Source organism: Pholcus phalangioides, unplaced genomic scaffold, assembly GCF_987345545.1.
Source record: "Pholcus phalangioides strain wild (caught in Gottingen) unplaced genomic scaffold, Ppha-v1.0 ptg000009l_1, whole genome shotgun sequence".
In the NCBI taxonomy this organism is placed as follows: Eukaryota; Metazoa; Arthropoda; class Arachnida; order Araneae; family Pholcidae; genus Pholcus; species Pholcus phalangioides.
In genome coordinates, this window is record NW_028301602.1 from 16,060,689 (window position 1) to 16,088,292 (window position 27,604).

Here is a 27,604-nt window from a genome sequence, read left to right on the forward strand (position 1 = left end):
GATAGATTAAAAAATAAAATTCAAATTCCACTCTGTAAAACGAGAAACTCGGCATAACATGAAAAATGCGACACAAACAGTGCATAATTAATGTTCATGACAAATTACGTTGCATAAAACTATCACATTTCAATATGAGGGGTCCTTTTTGGCTCTGGCTCTGCTGACTTTTTAAATGTAACCAGGACATTCTCGTCCACCCTGTATAATTAAAATTAAAGAGTGGTGTCTTCGAAGCTGGGTCCTTATGAATGCTAGGAAAACTGCTTACATGTGGATGCCTGGTAAAATTGAGCTTCCCCACAAGAATGCATTAATAAACGTTATTATGCGTTGATAAAACAATTATAATAGCACTGATACTGTTAGACTTAAAAAGATTAACAATTTTCTCGCGATGTGTGTCCAGACCTAATATTCCTTGTCTCCGACATGTACTTGTATTATATGGCTAATTCTTCTCCCCATTCTGGTATTGCCAGAATTGGTACACTGCATTTTTCATTGCACATACAGGGTGATTATAATAAAAATTCCAGTAGTCTGAGTAGATTTTCTGTAAAACTGCTTGTCCAAATACATTTTAGGATATCTTAATGAGACCATGAATTTATGAAATAAAAAGACAATGTTCAAATTTCGACGATGACTTGAAAAAGTGACGCTTTTTATATATATATATATATATATATATATATAAATTGAATTTTTCTTTTTTCCCCCCAACATAAACCATATAGCATATATACCAAGTTTTGATGAAATACGTCCTCCAGAACGGACGCTACATAGGTCGGAGTAGTTAGTGTCAGTATATTGACGGGTGCTACATTGGTCTGAGCAATTTCAGTACACTGGAACTACTGCGACCTATGTAGAGCTGGTTCTGGTAGACTCATTCCATTGAAACTTGATATACACGCTATATGGTCCATGGGAAGAAGAAATTGAAATAAAAAGCGCCACTTTTTCACCTCGCCATCGAAAATATAACATTATTTTGTATCATAAATCTCTCTCCAATGGTCTCATTAAGATATCCTGAAAATTTGGCTGTATTCGTATGAGTACGTGAACTTTAATTATAATCACTATGCACTTCATGACAACACATATTGTATTCCCTATTTACCTCAAGTGAAATATTATTCACCATCATTGTTTACAATATCTTAATCATATCCAATATCATTATCATATTCATATAACACTAATCACATCACTATTAACACTTTGCATCTTAGGCATCTTACTCATCATATGGCGTCGTTATCATCATTTAGTCAGACGCATCATTATCACATATAATTAGTTAGCATTAATTATCATTGATATATGTTATCCATTAGTTCCTGTGGGTTGGGGGCTGGTAACTCTCGGTGTAAAGATGTGCACCCAGCCACATTTCTCTACTAAAATTTTCGCCATCTTAGAGATAGTATGAGATAATTCTTAAATTGCCACCATCCCTATTCTTTTATACACCCGTAGCTTCAATGCACTACTGCAATCAATCGGCAGAGCTATGACGGTGGGGTACGAGGTGTTATAGTCACATCTACGGAACCGATATACGAATGAAGGTTCAAGCTGTATTACTTCTGATATTTTTACCGTTTGATGTATCAAATCCGGAAACAAGAATCAACGCATAGAAAAACGAAGGCTAAAATTTATTTACAACTTCACTGAATCTAATTTTTGCACCAGTGATAACAAATCAATAAAATTTCAATAGAGCTCAAATAATCAAGCTCATTTACAAACGCTTTTGTACTATATAACGGCACAAAAATAATTCGCATAGTTTTGAGGTGGTGGCGCTCAAGTTCAACAACATTATTTTCAATATTCACACGGGTAATCTGACGAATAAGACGTATGATGGCGCATCATTGACGCATCAGGTTGCGGAACGTTAAACCCTTGGTAAGGATGTTGATACGGTTGCGCGTACTGCTGCCCTTGCACTGGTGCTTGGTATGGATGCGCTGGAACCGGCTGTGGTGCAGCGTGTGGATGCACCGGAATCGGTTGGGGTCCCGCGTAACCAGGATGCACTGCAACGGGTTGCGGTGCCGCTTGTGGATTCTCAGACTGATGTGCCGCATGTTGATAAGCATACGCGGGCGGCTCTGCATATGGTTGGTGGTATTGCTGACCGGACTGTGAACGTCCATGGTGATGATGGTGGTCATCTTCGTGCACGGTGATGTGGTAATGGTGGTCTTCTTCTTTCTTATTCAATATATTTGCTATGACACCAGTAGCTAAGAGTGCTGTGAGAGCACCGTTTTCATGTCTATGCCTGTCCATCAGCAATAGGCTTAGACCGCATCGTACGGGTACGAGAAAGTCCGTGAAAGCAATAAACACACACAGCAGCACTGCACTGTATCTCTTATCCATTCTCATATGACTTTTAATTCACACTGAAATGGAGAAAAAAGAACTAATATCAAAAACAATCATCTCACAAAATTTGCGCACATCATCTCACAGGTTTTGCGAGTCAATCCAGGGTAAAGACAGATAACAAGATACTTTTAATTTCATAAATTTATTGTATTTTAAATTTGATAAATTGTATAAGAATTTTTCGACTAATTTTTCGATATAAGATCATTTTAATTTGATAAATTTAAGACATTTTTAACAAAATGTTGGATATTTTTGGCATGATATAAAATATTTTTGATATGAAAAAGTTTTAATATTTGATAAATTGAAAATATTTCAATTTGATAATTTTGAGATATATTTTGACATGATATCGGATATCTTACTTCATGCCAAACACAGTTATGTTACAAATACTGTACGTAACTACTGATATGTAGAACTTTTACACAGTAACACACATATACATTTTAATATTATAATGTAAGTATAACTAAAATAGACCAATCCTCATTAGCGGTCAGTCCCCGTTAGCGGACAAAATTTTTGGTTCCATGGATGTCCGTTATCGAGAGGTTCTACTAAATCATATCATACTTGTATCATGTCACAAATATCCTTAATTGATCGAATTAAAAATATAAAATTTATGATATTAAAAATATAAAATTTATGATATTAAAAATATAAAATTTATGATATTAAAAATATAAAATTTATGATATTAAAAATATAAAATTTATGATATTAAAAATATAAAATTTATGATATTAAAAATATAAAATTTATGATATTAAAAATATAAAATTTATGATATTAAAAATATAAAATTTATGATATTAAAAATATAAAATTTATGATATTAAAAATATAAAATTTATGATACTAAAAATATCTTAAATACACGAAATTAAATATATCTTATACCATACTAAAATAATCACTCAAATTCCTTCTAATGTTTATTTATACCATATATCAAAAAAACCGATTCTTACGACCGCATTCGTATTCGTATATTTTTTACTGTCTATCCATCACTGACATATAATTCCATCTTATTTGTCAGTGACACGGTAATAGTAATAATAGTGTTATTGTTATTTAATATTTTTTTGATACCAAACCCTATCGGTAACTATATTTCCTTTATTGCTACTATTATTACGGTAAGGAAAATTTTTCTTTGTGTATATATAGAATTTTTTTCGTATCCTATCTGCATCCTGATCAGGTAAACCCCTAGTATGTGTCCGTCAATGCTAAATATGATATTTTCTTCTTTGTAATTTTACTTACCTCTATTGCGCGTACACACACAAATATATTTATATGTATTCTTCCATGTTGTTTTCATGCTCCAGCAAAAACCGAAACCGTCACGGTACAGTTACTTAAATAAGAAAAGAGAAAGGTAAAAAGATTTTTTTTTTTAAATATATTTTTTGCGCCGTTTGAAGCACTTTCTTAAGCCGGAATTGTTTGAGCTATTTTTGTAGAAACAGAACATCGGGGTTTTTTTCGGTGGAACATTTCAGGGTAAGACAGAGAATAATGAGAACAAAATACCAAAAAATGAAGGCTTTTTCCCCCCTTTCATAACAACTAATTTATAAATGAAAGAGAACTGAATTTTTGTTGTAGAAAAATGAAATCCATTAAATGTCTATCTGTAAAAAAATGGAACCTTTGATCAAAAGTTTTGACAAGAAAATGGTAATTCGTTTGTTATATAACACTTTTCACTAGAGACTCTTTGAATTTCTATTATGGAGTATTATTCATTATGGAAATTGGGTAACTTACTTCTACTTAATAAATCTATAATTTACTCCCTTATTATTTTTTCCTTTGTAAAGGAACCTTCATTTTGAAATTTCGCGATAATCATAATGATTCAAATAAAAATTCAAATAAAAAAGAATGTCTCTACTTTAATATGAAGCTTGACTTAAAATTGATGGGAATAAATCTGAATTTTTTTTTTTCAAACTTATATGCAATTGTAATTGAGTGACTTCTTGTGATTGAACAGTGACCCCGACATTGTTGATGCACTTTATAGCGATTTGGGACGCATTCTTTTGAAATCTCGCTATATTCGCGGCTTCTAGGCATTTTAAACTGATCCAAAATGATGTCTTTCTAAAAAGGGGGGGGGGTGAGGCTTCGGCCTTTTTCGAGCACAATCATCTAAAACGTATCCTTATGGCAAATTTGTCGCATACTGAAACTCGCATCAGCATAATGCACCTTGAATGGGGTGTTCAATCGTAGAGCCGAGATGAGAATATGTCGCGAGATATATCGGAATGTTATACACAGTTCTCGTGAGCAAACGTTTTAAGACACCCGTCTTTTCTGTTGTTTTTCGAAAAAAGTGAATATTTTATCAAGTTTTGATAAGAAAATGGTGATTCGTTTGTTTTATAACACTTTTCGCTAGAGACTTTTTTGAATTTCTATTATATTCATTGTAAAATCTGAGCAACTTCTCTTGAGTAAATTGATAATTTGCCCTTATTATTATTATTTTTCTATAAGAACGTATATTTTAAATTTTCACGGAAATCACAATGATTCGAAAGACATTAATTACTACAAAGATTGTCCTAAACCTGATGGGAATAATTCCGAAAAATTACACATTTTTGAAGCAATTGAGTGGTTTCTTGTGGTTGAGTGCAGTGATTTCAATATTGTTGATGCTCTTAATAACAATTTAGGAATCCTTCTTCAGAAATCGGGCAAGTCACAGCTGTGTACGTATCTAAACATTTTAAACTGTTCTAAAATGTTTTGAATAGAAAGGTGGGTCTTCGGCTTTTTTGGAGTACAGTTATCAATGCCCATCATCAAAGGTTACCCTTATGGCAAATTTCCCACATACCGAAACTCATATCAGCATAATGCACCTTGAATGGGATGTTCAATTGTGCAGTCGCGATAAATATGTCGCGAGATCGAAATGGAGCATAAACATTAGCATAGACAGTTCTCGTGTGCAACAGGGTGAAGACACCGGTTTTCGGTTTTTTCTGTTTTTTTGTTGTTGAAAAAGTAAACCTTTTATCAAGTTTTGGCAAGTAAATGGTAATTTGTTGATTACAACTCCACCAGAGACTCTTTGAATTTCTATAAGTATTCATTATATATATATGAAAATTGGGTAACTTACTTCTATTGAATGAAATCTATAATTTACCCTCTTATTTTTTCTTTCCCATAAGAACCTATATTTTAAATTAATGATCCGATGTGTCTACTTTAGTACAAAGTGTGTCCTAAAATTGATGGGAATAATTCTGAAAAATTTATTTTTTTGAACCTATATGCAATCGTTATTGAGTGACATCTAGTGATTTAATACAGTGATTCCAATATTGTTCATGGCAATTCAAGAGGCCTTCTTTTGGGTTGCTCTGCATTTACTTATATGATATTTACTATCTACTACTACATGCAGTGCAACGGGTTCAAGGTCTTGTACATTTTGATTTCCGTTATTATTGTCATTTTCTTTATTTGAGGCATCAAATCTGGAAACAAGAATAAACGAATAGAAAAATCGATGGCAAATATTTATTTACAGCTTCACTGAATCTTTTTTTCCACCAGTGATAACAAATCAATAAAATCTATAGCATTCTTTGGTAACAGAGCTCACGCAGTTCGTGATCGAGAAGATCGTTTACAACCACTTTTGTACCATAGTTATAACGCACAAAAATATTTCCTATAATTTTTGAGTTAGCGGCACTCAAGTCCAATAACATTATTTTCGATATTAAAGAGAGTATTCTGGAATTGACGAATATGACGTAAGTTGGCGCATCATTGACGCATCGGGTTGCGGAACATTAAACCCTTGGTACGGATGTTGATACGGTTGCGCGTACTGCTGCCCTCGCTCTCGTGCTTGATGTGATTTCGCCACATGTTCATAAGCATACGCAGGCAGCTCTGCATCCAGTTCGTGGTATTCCTGAGCCGACTGTGAACGTCCATGGTGATGATGGTGGTCATCTTCGTGCACGGTGATGTGGTAATGGTGGTCTTCTTCTTTCTTTCTCAATATATTTGCTACGACACCAGTAGCTAAGAGTGCTACGAGAGCATCGCTTGCATGTTTATGCCCATTCATTAGGCCTATAGCGTAACATACGGGTACGAGAAAGTCCGTGGAAGTAATAAATACGCACAGCAGAACTATAACGTATCGCTTATTCATTCTTATATGACTTATAATTTGCACTGAAATAGAGAAAAAACATACAGTGTCAAAAACTATCATCTCACACCGTTTGTTATAGTTAAATGTGATAAATCGGTTATTATGCATAATTACATTATTATGTATATATTGCCTGAGAGGCGCAGTGGTATGATGCTCGTCTAGCACCGTAAAGGTTCCCATCCGTCCGCTGGTTCGATCCTGGGTAAGGACGTGGATAACGAGTTTTTCACCTACTGACCCTGAGACAACCATCGATATATAGTTGGTGTCTTTATTTCCGACCCAACACGATCTGTAGTAAATTTCTGTATGGCGATATTAACGGACTTGGTGTGCGTTGAAGTAACTATTATGTATAATCACCGATCGTGTCTTGTTCAGTTTGATAAATTTATCATTTTTACCGACGATTATGCTAAATACCCAAACGTTGGTGGTAAATTGCACATGATTTATAGTGATGGGGATAATTCTGAACAATTACACTTGTTTTGAACCTACGTGCAATTGAGTGACTACTTGTGATTTAATGCAGTGACTTAAATATTGCTGATGCACTTCATAGCAACCGAGGAAGCTTTCTCAACATTTCAAACTGTTTCAAAATTGATGGTTATAACAGAGAGATGGGTCTTCGGCTTGTTTAGAGCACAGTGATCAATGTCCATCAACAGAGGGACACACTTGTGGCAAATTTGTTACATTCTGTAACTCATATAACCCTAATACATCTTGGGGATGCTCGATTGTGCAGCTCAGATAAATATTTCGTGAGATCGAACAGTTCTCCTGGGCAACAGGGTGAACATATCGGTCTTTCCTGGTGTTTTTTTTAAAGTGAATCTTAATCAAGTTTTGACAAGTAAATCGTAAAATTCGTGATTCTTCACCATAGACTCTTTGAATTTCTATTATGAAGTATTCATTATGAAAATTGGGTAACTCACTTCCATTGAATAATTCTATAAAATTTACCCGTTTATTTTTTTTCTATAAGAACCTATATTCTAAATTTTCACTATAATCATAATGATTCAATGCCTTTATACTTATAAAGTTTTATACTTAGAAACTATTTTAAAATTTATGGGAGAATAACACGGAAAAAATACTTTTTTGAACGTATATGTAATCATAATACAGTGATTTCTAGTGATTGAATACAGTAACTCTAATACCGTTAATGCTCTTCGTAGCAATTCAGAAAGCCTTTTTTTTTAAAATCGCCATAGCTGTCTCAACGTTTTGAACCGTTCCGAAACATGGTGGATTGACTGTGTTGCCCCTGTTGATATCGTCATTGAATCCTTATGAAATATTGTGTGTGTGTGTGTGTGTGTGAAGTATTTATAGGATTAATTTTCTATTCTACCATGTATACATATTGTTTGTAATTACATTTTTAATTGGGTTGCTGTATTTTTGAAATATATGGCATCCATATTTGTTATAGGCATCTTTTTCTCAGCCACCTCGTTGGACATTTTGCCTTTTGTGCAGTTGTATTTGTATTAAAAAAATTTCTTTTCCAGATACAGTGCTTTTAGGATACTTCTAATTGAAACAATACAGCAATTTAAGTTATTATATTAGTTTTTAATTAGCCATGTCCAATTATCGTCCAGTGAGTTTCACGAGGTTCCTCTCGAAAATTTTGGAAACTATTATGAAAAGGCAATCGGTGATGTGGGTAGACGAGGATAATGTATTGTCGGATAATCAGCATGGATTCAGAAAGGGGAAGCCATGTGTCACCAACCTCCTTTGCTTATTTGATCACGTCACTAGGGCTTTGGGTAAGGGCAAAAACGTCGGTTAGCTTTATTTCCAGAAGGCATTAAATCGGGTTCAACATGGCAACGCTTGAAACGTTTACACGAGATTAGGATTGGCAGCAATTGCTGAATTATATAGAATCGTGTTTGAGAGATAGATCAAAACGAATTATGGTGAATGGGGGAATTCTCTGATTAGACAGGCATCAGTCACATGGAGTTCCTTAAGGAAGTGCCCTTGGCTCCATGCTTTTTCCACTTTTTATCCATAAACTCTATCGGGGTACCGATGGGATTGTTAGAAAATTCGCAGATGATGTGAATCTCATGGGGGCAGTCGGAAATCAAAGCGGTAGGGAGTTGCTCCGCACCAACCTAAATAGAATTGCAGCATAAGAAAATGAAAATAAATGGAGCACGAGGTTTAGCTTTGACAAGTCCATGGTCGCTCATTTTGGTTAGAACAACCCACATTTCACTTTCGAGTTGAATGGTGTCACTATACCGGATGCAACTAGGGTCACCGATTTGGGAATGCTCATTGATGAGCTGCTTAAGGTTTCTAAACCTTGTTCAGCGGTCGTGATAAAAAGTGAATGGAATGTTCGGTTTTATTTTCAAAAAGGTCTCTTCGCGTTCTCCTAAAGTCGTTCTTCCGCTTTTCCGAGCCTTGACTCGTCCCGGACTGGAGTATGTTGTAAGGTTTTAGGGACCGCACCTACAGAAGGGACATAGACTTGATTGAAGGGATGGCAGAGAAGAGCTGCGCGTGTCCTTGTTGGCACAAGGGGATTGAATTGATCACAAGATTCGACGCCAAAATAAGAAGAAACGAAATACGATGCTGTGTGGCAAACTTGCTAGGTAGTCTGAATGGCGTTTATGGCAAACACTGCAGAGGCCTTCTATCTCTAAGAGGTGATGGCTTCACCCCCTTAACATGGTTTACAACACCATGTTCCGTTGCAATCTTTGTTCCTCTTGATGTCTACTAACAACCCTCTGATTTGTCGGTCCATTAACAGAACACCCTGCATTTCGTTTACACTCATTATAATTGCAATTTTAATTTGGTTGCTGTATTTTAGAAATATATGGCTCCCGTATTGGAATTTTTTTCTCAGCCAGCTCGTTGGGAATTTTGCCTTTTGTTGCCTTGTATTTGTATTTTTCGACGCTAACCATGTCCGGTAGTTGGTATCATCAGGAGTTTTTTTTTTTTGCCAAACACTCAAACAACTCCAATCGTTCCGACGAAAGACCTCTCCGATGCAAAACTGTGCGCTGGGATCCCATGACACCATTTCCACTAAAATTTGAAATACAGTCATACCTCGGCTAACGCGCATAATTTGTTCAGAAGCCGAAATACTCGTTAACTGAAGAGCGATTTCTCATAGGTTCCCATGTGAAATCGTTCAATTCGTTTCAGGTATGGCACAGAATTCGAATATGAGTTTTATGAAACACCCTAAACAATCATTGTATTAAAAAAACAAAAACTGATCGAAGGCTGAAATGAACAGCTTCATAAGCGGAAAAATGATAATTTACAGGAGAACAGATTATTTTACTTTACATCAGGTTCACAGCCCAGCCGGGTTCGCAGATGTTATCTTATGTGATCTGAGGTCAGCTAATTTCTTGATCTCATACTTGTAGACGTAATGGAGATTCTTTCCGAATTTCTAGACCAGGCATCTTCAACCCGTTGCTCGCAAGCACCAAGGTGCTCCCTGAATCACCCAGAGTGTTCAATGCTCCTTTCCGATTTCATGCTCTCGAGCACTTCATGAACGTTCCAATTAAACGTCTTGTAGAAATAGCATTCAAACAGGAAAATCAATCCTGATTACATGCATTCGTATGCCATACTTACCGTAAGGGATACTCTTCCTTTGGTGATGGATATGAATAGTGCTCGCGGCTAGAAAAAGTTTGAAGACCTCTGGTCTAGACCGTTCAGTTTAACAATAACAGTCTCTCCCTAAAAGAAGGTATTCACTGAAAACATTTAGGTCTAGGCTCTTTTTTAATGCATTTTTGTTGCAGTTAAATCATTAATTTCACATGAAATGACTCAAAAGATTTCTGAAAGAGAAATATGAATATATCTGGAAAGTGAGGCGGAGAAATGATTCTTAGGCAGGCATTAATTAAACAGGCTCCAGCAATTCTGGTAATAATTAGCATGAAAATTCAGCTCGCAACATGACTATGTCGTGTTCCGAGTGTTAGCCGAATCCGCTGTTATAGCCGCTGTGGTGGTCGAATGGTCGACGGATTCTCATCGCGAGGGCCCGAAACCGACCATGACCCCCCGCTCTGTCCCTATAGGGGATATAAGCTGGTCACCCAGAGGGTTTGTACCATGGTGGAAGAGCGATGCAACGTCCGGAGAACCACCGAAAGTACCGAAAGACCACCAACGGCCAAGAAGAGAAAAGTTGATGTTACATGGGCAGGTGCACACGCATGTCGCCAGATGGCCACGGAGGTGGCCCACGAATAACTACAGACACACACATATAAGAGATGTTTATATATATAAACATATAAATACAAACATATAAACACTCATATATATAATATATAAAAGACAGGCGACATTGTCCATTGACAGCAACGGGAATCAAAGAACTTCATTGTCTATTAGAAGCCGCGCACAAAGACACCGTGAGACAACCCCAAAATATCTGAGCATATTCTGAGTCTGATGAAGGGTTGTTATCAGGTTGTGAGGGAACTGAAACGTTCGTATTTTGACACTGTTTCGTGACTGTGATTTTGTCTTCGTTTGAAATGACGTATCTAATAAAGCGCTTAATTCTTTCGATTCTGGAGTATTTTCTGAGTAACTGTTGCTTCCAAGTGGTGTAATTCTGTGGCGTAGTAGAGCCAAAATGAAAGTCCTTGGTATACTCACATGCTGTAGCATAGCGGAGGACACCCTCCCCTTCACATTACATATGCCCTCATCGCGTGGTCCCGAGTTCAAACCCCACCGTCGCCACAGTGGTTGTCGGCTGAAGTTGGTTTTCTGTGGTTTCCAACTTTGAGGTGCGAATGCAAGCCGATACCGACCGTTAAAAAGTCTCGCCACAGAGAGTAACAGACATACAATAGTAAAATCTTCAATCATTAATTACACTTCACACTCCTAGTTCGAAAAATGGGAGGCGGATGGCAGCACTGTGGCAAGCATTATACAGAAACAAGCTTCACATTAGGTTCACAACACGGACACGCACATTCCAACATGTACCAATTCGTTAGAAGTTCCGCAGAGGAGTATGGACGAGGTACATGTATGGTTTAGTATTAGTATAGAAGTAGCCGAATCTATATTCGTAAGCCGAGATAGAAATATTCGAAAACTTTGTAATGCAAGGTATTCGCTAGCCGAGGTATCCCTATATTGAAAACATCTGATGCTGCTGCTAACGACTGGATTTTGAGAGAAGTAGAGTGAATGTTCAAACTTTTTTTTCCCAGCCATTTAATGTGAAAACCTTTCATCAAACTGACAGCTGTGTTTTTCAAACGCAGTGGATCAATTTTTTCTCTCTCAGCAATCTGCCAAATTTCCATTATATAAATCAGTGGAGACTATATTTTTCCTAATACTACTTGACTTTACACATGCACCGCTCCTCCACACATTCCTCCGAGGAATTTCTAACGAGTCCGTTCATTCCAAAACAAGTTGCATGTGCAGTCAAACCCCGTTGTAGCGCCCCCCGATTTAGCACCAACCCCGCTTAGCGTCGCAATTTTTGAGTGAACAAATCTCCCATATATAGGGATCACACACGGTAATTTGCGATTTGATATAACGCCAAACTCGTTTTATAGCCAGAAATCGGCAGGATAATATAGTTACATCGCAGGCTGTATACACGTGGCACCCAACGTACCAATGTAGTCAGAGTTATGCTTTTTTTGGTGTCCTTGCTGGTACTGCCACCTGGCTTGCATATTTTGAACTGAAGATGGTGAATGCTTGGATTTTCATGTTATGTTAGTATCACGTTGAAGGTCTGCCTGCTCTCTGAGGAGCGATATTTTCATTTATTTTTTTAATTTTTCCTACTATATGCCAATGTGCAATTATAAAAAATCTTACGGATGCCACTCTGCAACATTCAAATGTGTGTATTCACATGCCACTCAACTTTTTCTTTTCTCTCGTTTAGGGTTGCTGGATGTCCTATATTTACGCCTCATTTTTCAAAGAAACCTCTCAGTGTTGCGAAAAAATTAATAAACTTTAATTTTTTTCCTTTGAATTTCTTTTTGAGCTGGTGTTTTTTAGAATTAAAAAATCGTAACTGGTACATTGTATAGACTTTAAACTTGTTAGTATGGTATAATGACCTTCACTGTATGGACATGAGAAAATAATTTTTGTTTACAACAGGATTCGAACGGGGGAAAAAAACAATTACTCTATCCTCAAATGAATTTCACCATAAAGAACATTTTTATGGAAAGCCTCTACGTGCTGCAGGTTTGCTCTAAATCACTGCAACTAGTCGAAAACTCTGGTGAGCAAACAGTGAAATTTGATTCTCAAACCCGCATTTGAAAAAAAAAAATTAACGACAGATTATAAAGACATGAATCTTCCACCAACGACATTACGTCAGGTCACACATCATTAGCTGTAGGGGAATTTTCAATTTGAAATCGTATTTCTAGTCTTAATCACAGTAGTTTTGAAGCGCCGACTCTGCTCCGTATGATTTCTGTGTTTTTTTTAAGTTCAAAACCACCTGAAAAGACATTTGAACAATTGAAAACGTCTTGAGAGAAACATCTCACGGTAATTTTTCCTATGATTTTTCCGACATCGCAATTGCTCTATTCGATCATTAGGAACCCGTTTCGAATGGTATAAATTGTAACCTCAAATATGTTTGACTACAGTAATTTAAAAAAAAAATACATTCTAATTTTCTCTCGGATAAAATCTCCTGTAGAAATTTATTTTTCATGTGGAAAAGAACTATTTATATTGCCGGCGTTTTCAGTATATTATTCACTGGCACCATTGTTCTCACTGGATCATCTGAGACCTCAATTTTAGCGGAGGGTTTTTTCGTGCTAACACACCATAATTGAACGAGCTCACTTAGGAATTCGCATTACACCGATACTAGTTTGGGGGATATGTTAGGGTTGTCATATGGATGCTATTCTGATGCTTGGTATAAATGATGCCCTCGAAAAAAAACTGAAGACTAGAGATGAATCGAATTTTTTCTCCCAGTACGTACTATGTACACGTACAGTCATCCATCGGTATTTTCGGGGGTTACGTTTGGTTTGACCACGAATGTGTGTGTGCGATGGTGACCGCGAATGCGATCACCCTTGAAATAATCCACGAATAACCTAAACCGTAAACTTTTGCTTTTTCGGCATCTCATTTATAGTTACTTTGTGTGGCAAAAGTAGAAAGGAGTGTCCAGCGATTCTCAGCAACGTTTTCTGAAAAGAAAAAAAAATCTTATCTGTTTCTTAATTTCCGTGTAATTTGTATTACGTAACTCCAGTTTCACCAGTAAATATGCTACAGCATGGTGACAAGGCTTCAAGTCCATTAATAATGGCATCAGGGAAATAAATCCCCGACTTTAAGGCATTTCTTTGATTTGCATCTTCTTCGATTGCCTGTACAACCATCATTGAGTAATGTGTATAGTGAGTCATGAATATCCGCTTTACCCCTGATCAAGCAGTTGATGCTGAGTTGAAAGGAATACAGAGAGGACTTCAAGGTATACAAATATCCAAAGAACTTTGAATAGCATTCCTTTACTGTCAAGGCACCTTCTGACTTCTGATACGGAATAGTATTTTTGTAGTCCAAGTTCTTCTCTTGTTCCTAAATTCTTTTCCTTTAATACTCGCGGATTTTCAGATTTAATAATGACATTTATAGCACACAAATTATGCATATACATAAATTGCATACATTTTTTTATCGCACCCACAGAAAAACTGCACTTTATATACAATACAAATACAATACATTGTATTGTATTTGTATTGTATATAAAGTGCAGTTTTTCTGTGGGTGCGATAAAAAAATGTATGCAATATGTGAGAAAACGTTGATTCCAGAGCTATATTGTAGCTAGTAGCAGGAAGTACCATACATGTCCAGGCTCTATCACTTGGGTGACTTAAGCACATTGCCCCGAGGGGCGTGGACTGTAGCTAGTAGCAGGTGTAGCTGTAGCAACGGGTGATCAAATCTTGAGAGTCTTTTTTTTCTTTACATATCTGACTGTAAATTCAGTGATGCTGCAATAACGGGGAACCGCAGCACTCAAGCAAACCATTGTCAGCATTTCAAATTTTCTTTCAAGTTTTTCCCCCTTCACAAACGTTTAAAATAACAGTCTTTTAGAAACATTACGAAAAGCACTATAAAACCCTTTAGGAGAGGTTTATAGAACATTTGCTCGTCTCTCGTACAGTTTATATTTCATTCCGATACAATAATTAGCACTGCAAAAGTGTTTTCCAGAGAACTGAATACGAAAATCTCGAATATAAAATCCACGAATTCCGAGGGTCCATTGTATATGCTATATAAAATTATCGGTAATATTCACACGATTCTGGAAATTTAACATAAAAAAATGTAATCAATTTTTATCAAGTAGGTAAAAAAAGTATTGCACTTTTATGTGTAGATGAACTTTTTACTGAAATAACACTAATAGATGTCTGTCTAAAATGCCAAAAGAATTAAGATATTAAGTATGGGTTAGGGGCCATTCAAGTATTACGTCAGCAGCGATGGGGGGAAGGGGTTTCCGATTTGCTGACTTTTGATGACAAGGGTGGGAGGGGGGGGGGTTTGGATGATGCTGACGTCATCAACCACCCTTTATGAAAGTACGCAATATTTTTAGTGGCATCTTACTCTGTGCGCCAAAAACGAGAAAAACCTTTCGATAATTTGTGGGCACACTTGAAGTAACATTCCCCCCTGCTGATAAGTGCCCTACAGAGCCACTTTAGTGATCTCTAAATGTTTCGCAGATCCAAGTAATCTGGAAATGTGTCCGGGACGCTTAAGTGCTCTGGAACTGTGCCACGCATCACTCCAGTGATCCGTAATTATATGCCACGGATCACTTAAATAATCTGAGAATGTTCCACGGATAACTTGAACCGCACTGTGGTCCACTTAAGTGCTCTAAAACTACGTCACTCAAGGGATCTCTAAATGTGTCACGGATCGCTTAAGTGTTCTGGAACTGTGTCTGGGGTCATTTAAGTGATCTGAAAATGTGTCACGGGCCGCTTAAATGCTCTGGAATTATACCACGGGACACTTAAGCGATCTGTAAATGTGCCACTTAGTTCATTTTTACAAAATTAGGTTTGAGGAGGAAGGCCGCATCAGAGAACCCCAAGGGCGATATTTGGTCCACGGGCGAAGGGCGTTTATGCGATTTATCATATGGCTTAAAGGGTGGGTCGCAATGAATTTATCAAAGATAAATGTTGAGTTCATAGCCTTCAAATAACATTGAAATTGACAGAAATTGATTATATTAACGTAAAGGTATTTTCTTCCGAAATTTCAATTTTAGCAGGGGGTTCGTCTCTGATCCCACCAATATGCGTTTCGATTCAGAGCTGATGACGAAATTTTGCTGCCAACGGGGGGAGGGGGGGGGGGGGGTAAAGGGGGTCAAAAATGTCTAAAAATTTGCTTACGTAACACTTGAACGGTTCCTTATTTACACCCTAAAGCCAGTCGTGGCCCAGGCTATGTCTCATGAGGGACAATAAGCAAAAAAAAAAAACAAAAAAAAACTCGGGAGCCCATGAAAGAGCACCCGTACGAAGATGACCTATTCAAGCCAAGAGGTTATTTACACACTGGGGACCGTGGAGGGAATTTATCATTTCAATAATCTAATCGTTATAATAGTTATTTTTTTCAATATAATCTCAAAGAATACACAGTTGATAATCATTGCGAAGAAATTTTTAGGATATTTAAAATAGAATCCATATCTATCAATATTTTGTATAAATAGTTCATCTCTTACAATATAGATGGCGACGCTAGATTCATATATATCCCGTTTTGAAAAGTTTCTTTTTCGTCAGTGTCTGCTATTTTGCTCTCTCTATCTATGTATCTTTATTATTTTAGAGTGTCTACTACCTCGATGTAACGATACTCTTTGGACAAAGGAAAAATATCGTTCTAGACGGTTATCCTTAATACGAGAAGCAGCAACAATAGACATTTCTAAACAAGGCTTGAAAAAATGATGTTGCAGAGGGATTTATCGTTACACATGGAGGATCGTTGTAGCGAGCTTTTACTGTAATAAGATTCCGTAATTTTTAATTTTGCGGCACCCTAGGAAATTTTGAAATATCTCCCTGAATATACTTAAATTTTCGAATGACAATTTCTGGCTCACAAAATAATTTGAGCACCCATTTCTCGATTGTATATATTTTATGAGGGAAGGTAATCAGCATTCTTCATTTCAGAATACACGGGAAAGTTTAAAAATATCGATGCAAAACTGACCTAATGATCGATACACAATTCCCGAAACTAATGAAAATTCTAGAATGGATGAAAAATATTCAGAATTAACAGTAAAAATGATTCCAGAATTAATGAGAAAATTCAGAATTAATGAGAAAATTCAGAATTAATGAGAAAATTCAGAAGTAATGAGAAAATTCAAAATTAATTAATTTCCAGAATTGATGAAACAAGTAATTCCAGAATTGATGAAACAAGTAATTCCAGAATTGATGAAACAAGTAATTCCATAATTGATGAAACAAGTAATTCCAGAATTGATGAAACAAGTAATTCCAGAATTGATGAAACAAGTAATTCCCGAATTGATGAAACAAGTAATTCCAGAGTTGATGAAACAAGTAATTCCAGAGTTGATGAAACAAGTAATTCCAGAATTGATGGAAATGCAGAATTAACGTGGAAAAAAATTCCAGAATTGACGGAAATTGAGAATCAACGTGGAAAAAATTCCAGAATTTATGGGAATTCAGAATTGAAGTGGAAAAAAAATCCAGAATTGATAGAAATCCAGAATTAACGTGGACAATTTTTTCCAGAATTGATGAAAATTCAGAATTGATGGAACAAATAATTTCAGAATTGATGGAAGAAATACATATTTAAAGAATTTTTGAAAAAGTAATTCCAGAATTGATAGAAATTCAGAATTAACGCGGAAAAAAATTTCAGAGTTTATGAAAGAAATAATTTTGAAATTGAAATTTAATTCACACATAAAGACAATTACAGAACACAAATACACAAACACATATTACATTCCAATACTAACCCAAGGGATCATGCGATCCGTCCAGGGTTCATTAATTCATAATAGATTGGCAACAGACCAACCAGGTAAAAAAACAGCACTCATATCTTGACTTGAGTACATACAAATTAGTATTCATTATGTTTGCACTTTGAGAAATTGATCTCATTAATTAGCAACCATAAACTTTTCATGCTCATTGAAATTTAAAATTGATCAGATTACAAAAAAACCACAAATACAGTGAAATATAAAATACTAATAGAAATACTAATAGAATACTAATATAAAGAATAAGAAAGGCATATTTCATTCTATTCGTTACTCAAGAGATTTGATTGATATTATAAATTAGTAATCATTTAAAAATTTTAATACATTTTTCGGATTTTATATCATGATTAAGATTACTATATTCTTCAGGTGCGATATATAAAAACTTTTCTGTATTATGGTTTCATTTGGTTTCATCACTTCCTATTGGATTCCTGTTCGCTTTGTTTGTCGCACTGTTTGTTCTATTTTGAACCATGCAGGGTTTTTCCGGATAAATAATATTGCTTTATATAAAGGTAAAGTTTCTGAGTATTAAATTCTCTTAGTCATTGTTGCAGTCCTGGATCATGAAAACTTTTTGGGATGCATTGTTGATTATTTTGCAAAGAGCTTCTAACCATGTCAACATTAGTCTCGCAGTCACCACCCGAAACTGTGATAGCATTTTGTATAACTGGCGGTCTCCAAGCGAAATAAATTGATCGAAAAAATGCTGGTGGAGACAATATTTTTTAATTAACGGATTCTGATGTTTTGATAAATTTTAATTTATTACTTATCGCTACAGCTTGGGATTTCCACATTTAAAGTTTTTATTGAAGATAATACCCAGATAATTAAATTCCTCCGTTTCTAAAAATTTGTTCGCTAGACAATGTTAGAGAAGCACATAATTCCAGAATTATTGAAAGTAATTCCAGAATTGATAAAAATTCAAAATTAACGCGGAAAAAAATTCCATAATTGATGGAAATTCAGAATTTACGGGGAAATAAATTCCAGAATTCATGAAAATTCAGAATTTACACGGAAAAAAATTTCCAGATTTGTTGAAACAAGTAATTCCATAATTGATGAAAATTCAGAATTATAGCAAAAAAAAAAATTCCAGAATTAATGAAAGATATAATTTTAAGAATTCACGTAGAAATAATTCCAGAATTCATGAAGAAATAATTCCAGAATTCATGTAGAAATAATTCCAGAATTCATGTCAGAAATAATTCCAGAATTCATGTCAGAAATAATTCCAGAATTGATGAAAAAATAATTTTAGAATTTCTGAAAGAAGTATTTCCAGAACTTATGCAAATTCAGAGTGAACGCTGAAAAAAAATTCCAGAATTGATGTAAATTTATAATTAATGCGGGGAAAAAAATTGAAGAATTGATGAAAATTCAGTATTACAGGAAGAAATAATTCTAATTGAAATAAGAACCAACGAAAGAAGTGATTCCAGAATTGATGAAAGAAATGATTCCAGAATTGTTGAAAGAAGTGATTCCAGAATTGATGAAAGATATGATTCCAGAATTGATGAAAGAAATATTTCCAGAAATGTTGAAAGAAGTGATTCCAGAATTGATGGAAGAAATGATTCCAGAATGATGAAAGAAATGATTCCAGAAAGATGAAAGAAATAATTCCAGAATTGATGAAAATTCAGAATTACAGGAAGAAATAATTCTAGAATTAATGAAAATTCAGAATTAATAAAAATCCAGAATTAATGAAAATTCAGAATTACAGGAAGAAATAATTCTAGAATTAATGAAAATTCAGAATTAATAAAAATCCAGAATTAATGAAAATTCAGAATTAATGAAAATCCAGAATTAATGAAAATTCACAATTAATGAAATTTCACAATTAATGAAAATTCATAATTAATGAAAATTCAGAACCAACGAAAGAACTGATTCCAGAATTGGTGAAAGAAGTGATTCCACAGAATTGATGAAAGAGTGACTCCAGACTTGATGAAAGAAGTGATTCCAGACTTGATGAAAGAAGTGATTTCAGAATTGATGAAAGAAGTGATTTCAGAATTGATGAAAGAAGTGATTTCAGAATTGATGAAAGAAGTGATTTCAGAATTGATGAAAGAATTTTTTCCAGAATTGATGAAAGAATTTTTTCCAGAATTGATGAAAGAAATAATTTCAGAATTGGTGAAAATTCAGAATTGCAGGAAGAAATAACTCAAGAATTAAAGATAATTCAGAACCAATGGAAGAAGAAATTCCAGAAGTGATGAAAGAAGAAATCCCAGAAGTGATGAAAGAAATAATTCCAGAATTGATAAAAGAAATGAATCCAGAATTGATGAAAGAAACAATTCCAGAATTAAGGAAAATTCAGAACCAATGAAAGAAGGAATTCCAGAACCAATGGAAGAAGAAATTCCAGAAGTGATTGAAGAAGAAATTCCAGAAGTGATTGAAGAAGAAATTCCAGAAGTGATTGAAGAAGAAATTCCAGAAGTGATGGAAGAAGAAATTCCAGAAGTGATGAAAGAAATAATTCCAGAAGTGATGAAAGAAATAATTCCAGAAGTGATGGAAGAAGAAATTCCAGAAATGATGAAAGAACTGATTCCAGAATTGATGAAAAAATTATTCCAGTATTGATGAAGAATTTATTCCAAAATTGATGAAAGAAATAATTCCAAAATTGATGAAAAAAATAATTCCAGAATTGATGAAAATTCAGAATTACAGGAAGAAATAACTCCAGAATTAAGGAAAATTCAGAACCAATGGAAGAAGGAATTCCAGAAGCAATGGAAGAAGGAATTCTAGAACCAATGGAAGAAGGAATTCCAGAAGCAATGGAAGAAGGAATTCCAGAAGTGATGGAAGAAATGAATCCAGAATTGATGAAAGAAATGAATCCAGAATTGATGAAAGAAATAATTCCAGAATCAAGGAAAATTCAGAACCAATGAAAGAAGGAATTCCAGAAGTGATGGAAGAAGAAATTCCAGAAGTGATGGAAGAAGAAATTCCAGAAGTGATGGAAGAAGAAATTCCAGAAGTGATGAAAGAAATAATTCCAGAAGTGATGAAAAAATTATTCCAGGATTGATGAAAGAATTTATTCCAAAATTGATGAAAGAATTTATTCCAAAATTGATGAAAGAATTTATTCCAAAATTGATGAAAGAAATAATTCCAAAATTGATGAAAGAAATAATTCCAGAATTGATGAAAATTCAGAATTACAGGAAGAAATAACTCCAGAATTAAGGAAAATTCAGAACCAATGGAAGAAGGAATTCCAGAAGTGATGAAAGAAATAATTCCAGAATTGATGAAAGAAGTGATTCCAGAATTTTTGAAAATTTAGAATTAAAGGAAGAAACAATTCCAGAATATTAATGAAAATCCCGAGCCAATGAAAGAAGTGATTCCAGAATTGATGGAAATTCATATTTAACACGAAAAAAATTCCAGTACTGATGGAAATTCAGAACTGATGCAAGAATTTATTTAAGAACTGGTGAAAGCTTCCAATAATTTATCGTGAGTGCTGGGCCCGGTGCGACCGCATAACTTTGAGGGCGGCTCTCCCTGTCCGATCTTAAGACACTTTGTTGGCACTTTTCAATTCACTGTCTGTGAAAAAATGACCAGTTCTATCAAATATAATTTTTCAAAATTCGATACTGAACTTTAAATAAAATTTTGTTCCCAAGATATCTCGTGGTGGGTTCATGGAAAATTCCCCGATAACAATTCACAGCTAAGAAAATCCACTGACCATCAATTCATCGAAGGAAAATTCACCAATTAACAATTAACTGGCAACAGTTCGACAGAGTCAGTGAGCCAGTTAGAGAGTAAGGAATGAGACAGAGTGAGTAAGTTACTGTAGTAAATGATGCAGTATTTAGTGAGTGAGTGACAGAGTGCTCGACTAAGAGATAGAGTAAGTGACCTAGTGAGCGAGTGTCATAATGAGCGACCCAGTGGTAGACTGAGCACCCGAGTGGCTCAGTGGTAAAAGATAAGTGGTAAGATGCTCGTCTTCTACTATGAATTCTGCCGTCAAGGTCAATGGGCTCGAATCCAGCAAAAAGAACATCAAAGTGCCTTATCTATCGAGCATGCGGCGACCATCGATAGATGGCGCCTTCATTTCCCACCCAACTCCGCTAGTTGGAAATTGCCATATAGTGCTATATATGACTGGGGTTGGGTGTGCGCTAAAGTAAGTCGTAGAGTGAATGATCTAGTGAGTGAGCGAGTGAAAGAATGTGCGACCTACTGAGTAAGTACGTAACCCGGTGATTGAGTGTGTGTCACAGAGTGAGCGAGTGAGTGATCTAAAATATAAGTGAGCAACCTAGTGTATAAGTGAATGACCTAGGGAGTGAATAGTGAGTACCGATCGAGTGATATAGTGAGTGACCTAGGGAGTGAATAGTGAGTACCGATCGAGTGATATAGTGAGTGACCTAGGGAGTGAATAGTGAGTGACCTAGGGAGTGAATAGTGAGTGACCTAGGGAGTGAATAGTGAGTGACCTAGGGAGTGAATAGTGAGTAGCGATCGAGTGATATAGTGAGTGACCTGGTGAGTAAGTGCGTGACCTATGTGAAGTAAGCGAATGATATTGTGAGTGACCTAAGGAGCAAGTGAGTGACCGAGTCAGTTATATAATGAGCGACTTCCTAATCATGTGTTCACTTACTGGCTCATCAGCTCACTCACTGACTAATTTTTTCACCCAGTGACTCATTTGCTCACTCACTCGTTAACTTGTTCAATCGCTCATTCATTTACTCAATCGGTCATTCATTTACTCAATCGGTCATTCATTTACTCAATCGGTCATTCATTTACTCAATCGGTCATTCGCATACTCATTCGTGCACTTATTTGCTTTCTCACTTGTTCACTTATTTGCTTACTCACTCGTTCACTTGCTCACTCGATCATTCATTCACACGTTCATTCAGTCATTCATTCACACGTTCATTCAGTCATTCATTCACTCATGTCGAACTGCTGTCGGTGAATTTTTTGTCGATGAATTTTCCCAGCGATGAATTTTCCCAGCGATGAATTTTCCGTTCGGTGAATTGTTGGCCGGTGCATTTTCCCAGCTGTGAATTGTTATCGGTGAATTTTCCGGACACTCTCGTAGTTACCCCGACCGATATCACGGCAACCCCGGGGTGCCGCGGCACACCTCTTCGGAAATCACTGGACTGCACCATATCATATTCATGAATTCCTTCATTTCCAAGATAGATTGATGAATTGATGATGAATTTCATTAGAATTACGGAAATAATTATAATTGAATGAAAACCTTGAGGGACCTCCTACCTGTAAAATCGGATGAACTGACGGATAACCATACTCAATATCAACGTACGTATTCTACAATTGCGATGCATATGTATTATATGCATTTATGCGCAAAAAGAAAAAAATTATGCCCATTTCAATTTCGGTACATGATTTGTGACAGTTGTATACCGATGTGCACAATAACTCAAAAACTATTGCACAGATTTTCATGAAATTTAACAGACTGATGGTGTAAATGGGCGTGATGATGAAAATCTTATAAAAATAGTTTTCCATGTATGAAATTTTAAGTTTGATTTTTTTCAATTTTTTAAAAATTTGATTTCGAATTCAATTTGGAAGTAGAAGATGTGAATATAATTAAAATATATTTTCGTCATTTTAATTGCATGACATACTCTAGTAGTCCCAGAAATTCAGGTATTCTGTGAAGCAGATTATGAGTTAGTGTGTGCATTATACATGACTGTGAAATTATATATCAAAGTTGAGAATTAAGGTATCCGACTACGTTGAAAACGTCATTTTGGAAGAAAGTACATGTTTTATTTATTTCTCAAATTTTATAATGATAGCCCTATTTTTTGTGATTCCGAAACAGGGTTTGTGTTGTTTATATGATGCTCAGAACTGGAGTTACGCCGACTTTAATGTGGCATTTTTACGTACAAGTAAAAATCGAATAAACGCGTTTTACGAAGAAAACTATTTCTGGCATTTTAGCTGAGTTTGAAATATGATTTATAAAATTCTATGCGTGGTTTCGTTACGAAATTTTAATTTCATCATTTGATCGTTTTTGTTGCACCACGGCCATTTTCTGCTCACGTGGGCTAATTAGATCGGGACCTATAATTTATTGCCGATTCCGAACGGCAGGCGACTCCTTGCGGTAGTAGCAATTTTTTCCTGCGGTCTTGTCGCCGTTTTTGTCGCACCCCTGTGTCAGGAATATTTTCTGACAAGGACGAACCGGGTATGAGAACTCGCGACACCTCTAAACATTCTTTGGTACTTTAGGCGAGCATCTTATCGACCTGGGCTACCGCACCCCCACGAAATTTTAATTATATTTTTCTATATATCATTAAGGTTATTAATCAAAATCTAAGGTCTCGTATGTATTTGTTTAATTACAGTGTTTTATATACAATAAAGAATAAAATTTCAAATAATTCATACGTGCATTGACAGATTTGAATGAAACTTATGAATATACACAATCCTATCAATTTTAGTTCAGAACCTGAACCATTAGTTATTGAGTGTATTGTGAAAATGACAAAACAATTTATTCACAGAATTCTTTGCAATAGTGTTTGGAATATTACATGGATTTTACTTAAAATTTGACATAGAAATGACTTTTTCACAGAAAATGACATAGCTAGTCCAAAATCTATTGTCTTCATCATTTTGGGACACTCTCTATTAACAAAATAGCATTAAGTTCACTCCAATACCATTTTATAGAAAAGTGACATGAAAGGTAGTCGGATACCTTAAGCTCTTGATACAGGATTCCTGGAAAAACTGGTTATATTTGGATTACAAGGAAAAAAATTCATCTCTGCCCCCACGGGGTTTCAAATCCCGGTCTCTTGTTTGCCGGACCCCCCTCCCAACGCCCTCGCGAGGTCAGAGAAGAATTTTCTTGTAATCATTACCTCCAAAAATTAACCATTTACCTCCAATAGTAACCAGTCTATAGAGGACTTTTGTAGTAACACAAGTGGAGGGGAAATTTCTACATACTTTAAGCTCTATTAATCATAAAAAAAAAAAAAATCGTAAAAAATCCATTATTACAATTGGAAACTCTGTAGATAACACAATGAAGCTATGATACATTTTAAATATACAGGTTGATATTAAGGATGGTTATCCCAGCTCAATTTCACTATTTTGCATCCAAATTTACAGAGCTGCTGAAAGGCAGGAAAATTCATAACCCTCTATTATTCATTCCCCATAAAAATGTATTGCAATTTTTTTTTGTATGAAGCCAGATGTGAATTGGTGCTGTTAGCATATTTTGATTGAAATACTATATCAACACATAATTAACAAAAGGGGATTTTTTTTTAGTCAGCTAAAATGGTTAATAATTGAGATTTAAAAAAAAAAAATCCTTTGTTTTAATGTTATCTATAAAGAAATGAAGAACTTTTAGATTTTACTCAGCAAAGATAAATAGATTTTACCTTGAATTTTGTTACTAATTTCCTCAATTTAGAGCAGTTTTATATACCTCTGAACACAAAATAATTCGACATCGCTCAAAAAACGATATCAACAAGGAATCAAATTTTTTTAGATATAATAGTATTGCATTTAGCATTTTGTGATAAAATGACACTAAAAACGTACTTTTTAACATGCCAAATAAATGTAGAAAAAAAAGATATTGTATATTGGATTTTTTGGCCATGTGTATTCAAATATACACCGATCCATAGAGAATTAAATCATATTCATTTTAAACACATGCTAAATAAATTGATTGGATCAAATTTTATAATAAAATTATCTTTATATAATCTATCTATATACCTATGTAAATTAGTAGGCAATAATAATATTAAAAAAGTAACTATAATTTCATCTCGGTTAAGATATGTAATTAATTTAGGTTCCATTATTTGTTACAGTTTCCTAAACTCTCTGCTAAATCATAGCGAAAACAGTCTTCTTACCTTGAATCAATCACTTCGTTGTTTACTGTGAATGCATTTGTTTGAAAATGAATCTTTTTCACCCCTTGGCGCAAACTTTTATATCCCGTAGCTCGGACAAAACTATTTTTATTTTCAACAGTATCCTGTTGTTCCTTTTTAACCTTTAGTAAAAGGATCTAAGAGATTTTCTCTCTATATAGTCCTTCATTGATTAGACCGAATAAATCATGTGGAAACCAGGTAAAGGTAAATTACTAAGGCTTATCGGATCTTAATTTTGCTACTTAAGAAACACTTCTTTTCCTTCCAATGTACCAAAAAATAGTTCCTTAATTGAGGTTCATGTACAGGAAGGTCGGTACACACGCTTCGGTTTTGTTTTTGTTTCTCGTATGGGGATTATTTTCAAAAATAACGTGGGAGTGTAAACGAAAACCGAAATTGAACGGCTGTGTTGAAGGGTAATCATAATTTTGTCAGGATTATGAATATATAATTATAAACAATTTCTTATAAGAAAAAGTGGTCTTGACATGTGCATTGGATCATGAAATTTTATGTAAGTTAACCACGTTTTTATCTCATGCGGGAAACTCGAATACATATAAGATCATGTAAGAGTTATCCTTAGACTAAGTTAGTGTGGTCATTGCATCATTTCTTTGATATAAAAATGTTTGTACATTTCTCGTTGTATGCGTTTATATAATAAATGTCAACCGTTTCCGCGGTCTACAGAAATCACTAAACCCCCCAGTAAAATTCCATATCTGTTTTAAAGTAAAAAGCTTTCACCCGATTTTCGTCACGTGCAAATTAAGGAATATTTGAAGGAATGAAAAAGATTAACTATAAAAATATCTGGGCTTGTAATTGCTAAAATAAAGGGCTTCTTAGGAGGCAAGATATCTCGTTAAAGCAGCTTACAGGGTTAAATGGAGAAATGAAATTCATGTGCAATATATGTTGTAGGGTAAGTGAAAAATCCGGTCTTTTGCAATAAACTTTGATGAAAAATCGATCTGTCTAACAATTATACCCTTTCCCCGAGCGGCCACGGAGTCCCTGAAAAGCGCACATGGAGCACCGGTTAAGAACTGGTGCTCTAGTGGAAACATCATTAAAAATATTATTTAACCATTGATTTATTTTAGATTTGGTAAACACATTTTGGGTTTTAAGTGCATGCTATGCTATGTTATCTCAACAAAGAGTTTTACACGTCTTTCCATACTTTTTTCTTTTGCAAATTTTCAAACATTATAGGGAAAAAAATGTGTCAATAATTTGCGCTAATGATAAAATAGCATGACATCTATGCAACTGAATAAAAACCTATTCAAAATAAAATAAATTGTTTATTTCATGAAATGAGGCAAAATATTTGAGATCCCTGCATAAATATTTGATTTCTAAAACATATTAAAAAAATTTTGAAAGTTGAATTTTAAACTTAATGATAGATAGATGGCTTTCTTTCAGCCCGGCCCTCTTGCATGCCGTGCAAGCATGCTGAGAATCTGGGTTTGAGTCCCGGCGTGGACAAAATGATTTTCCGACTTCCATCATAATAACCAAAAAAAATATATGTTTCCCTTAAACTTAATATTTAACACTTAAATGACTGCATATTATTTCCCGTACGCTAACTCTAAGCCCGGCGATTTTCTCGTTTGAAAATGAAAAACAAATACATATAGGAAAATAAAAATCGAGAAATCTCGTTGCCGGTCTTTTATGTCTCAGCATTGAAACAAGAGAAATCTCGTGAGCTGTCGTTAGTGT

General features: G+C 35.0%; 1 protein-coding gene across 2 annotated transcripts; it reads right to left on the reverse strand.

Moving 5' to 3' along the window:
• Positions 1-1,652: 1,652 nt before the first annotated feature.
• LOC149082104 (uncharacterized) lies at positions 1,653-25,995 on the reverse strand. 2 transcript variants are annotated; one of them, XM_089235616.1, is made up of 2 exons: positions 25,838-25,952; positions 1,653-2,432 (listed from the first exon to the last, which is right to left on the reverse strand). In XM_089235616.1, exon 2 carries the CDS (start codon positions 2,413-2,415, stop codon positions 1,846-1,848), a length of 570 nt encoding a protein of 189 aa, XP_089091742.1. In that variant the 5' UTR covers positions 2,416-2,432; positions 25,838-25,952; the 3' UTR covers positions 1,653-1,845. The 2 variants fall into 2 exon arrangements, 1 of the variants encoding a protein (XP_089091742.1); XR_016193167.1 differs by lacking the exon at positions 1,653-2,432 and adding an exon at positions 5,969-6,654 and having other exon boundaries at positions 25,838-25,995.
• Positions 25,996-27,604: the final 1,609 nt, after the last annotated feature.

What these genes read in the sequence shown, in the direction of transcription:
- LOC149082104 (XM_089235616.1), bottom strand. Translation starts at nt 2,415, where the DNA reads ATGAGAATGGATAAGAGATACAGTGCAGTGCTGCTGTGTGTGTTTATT.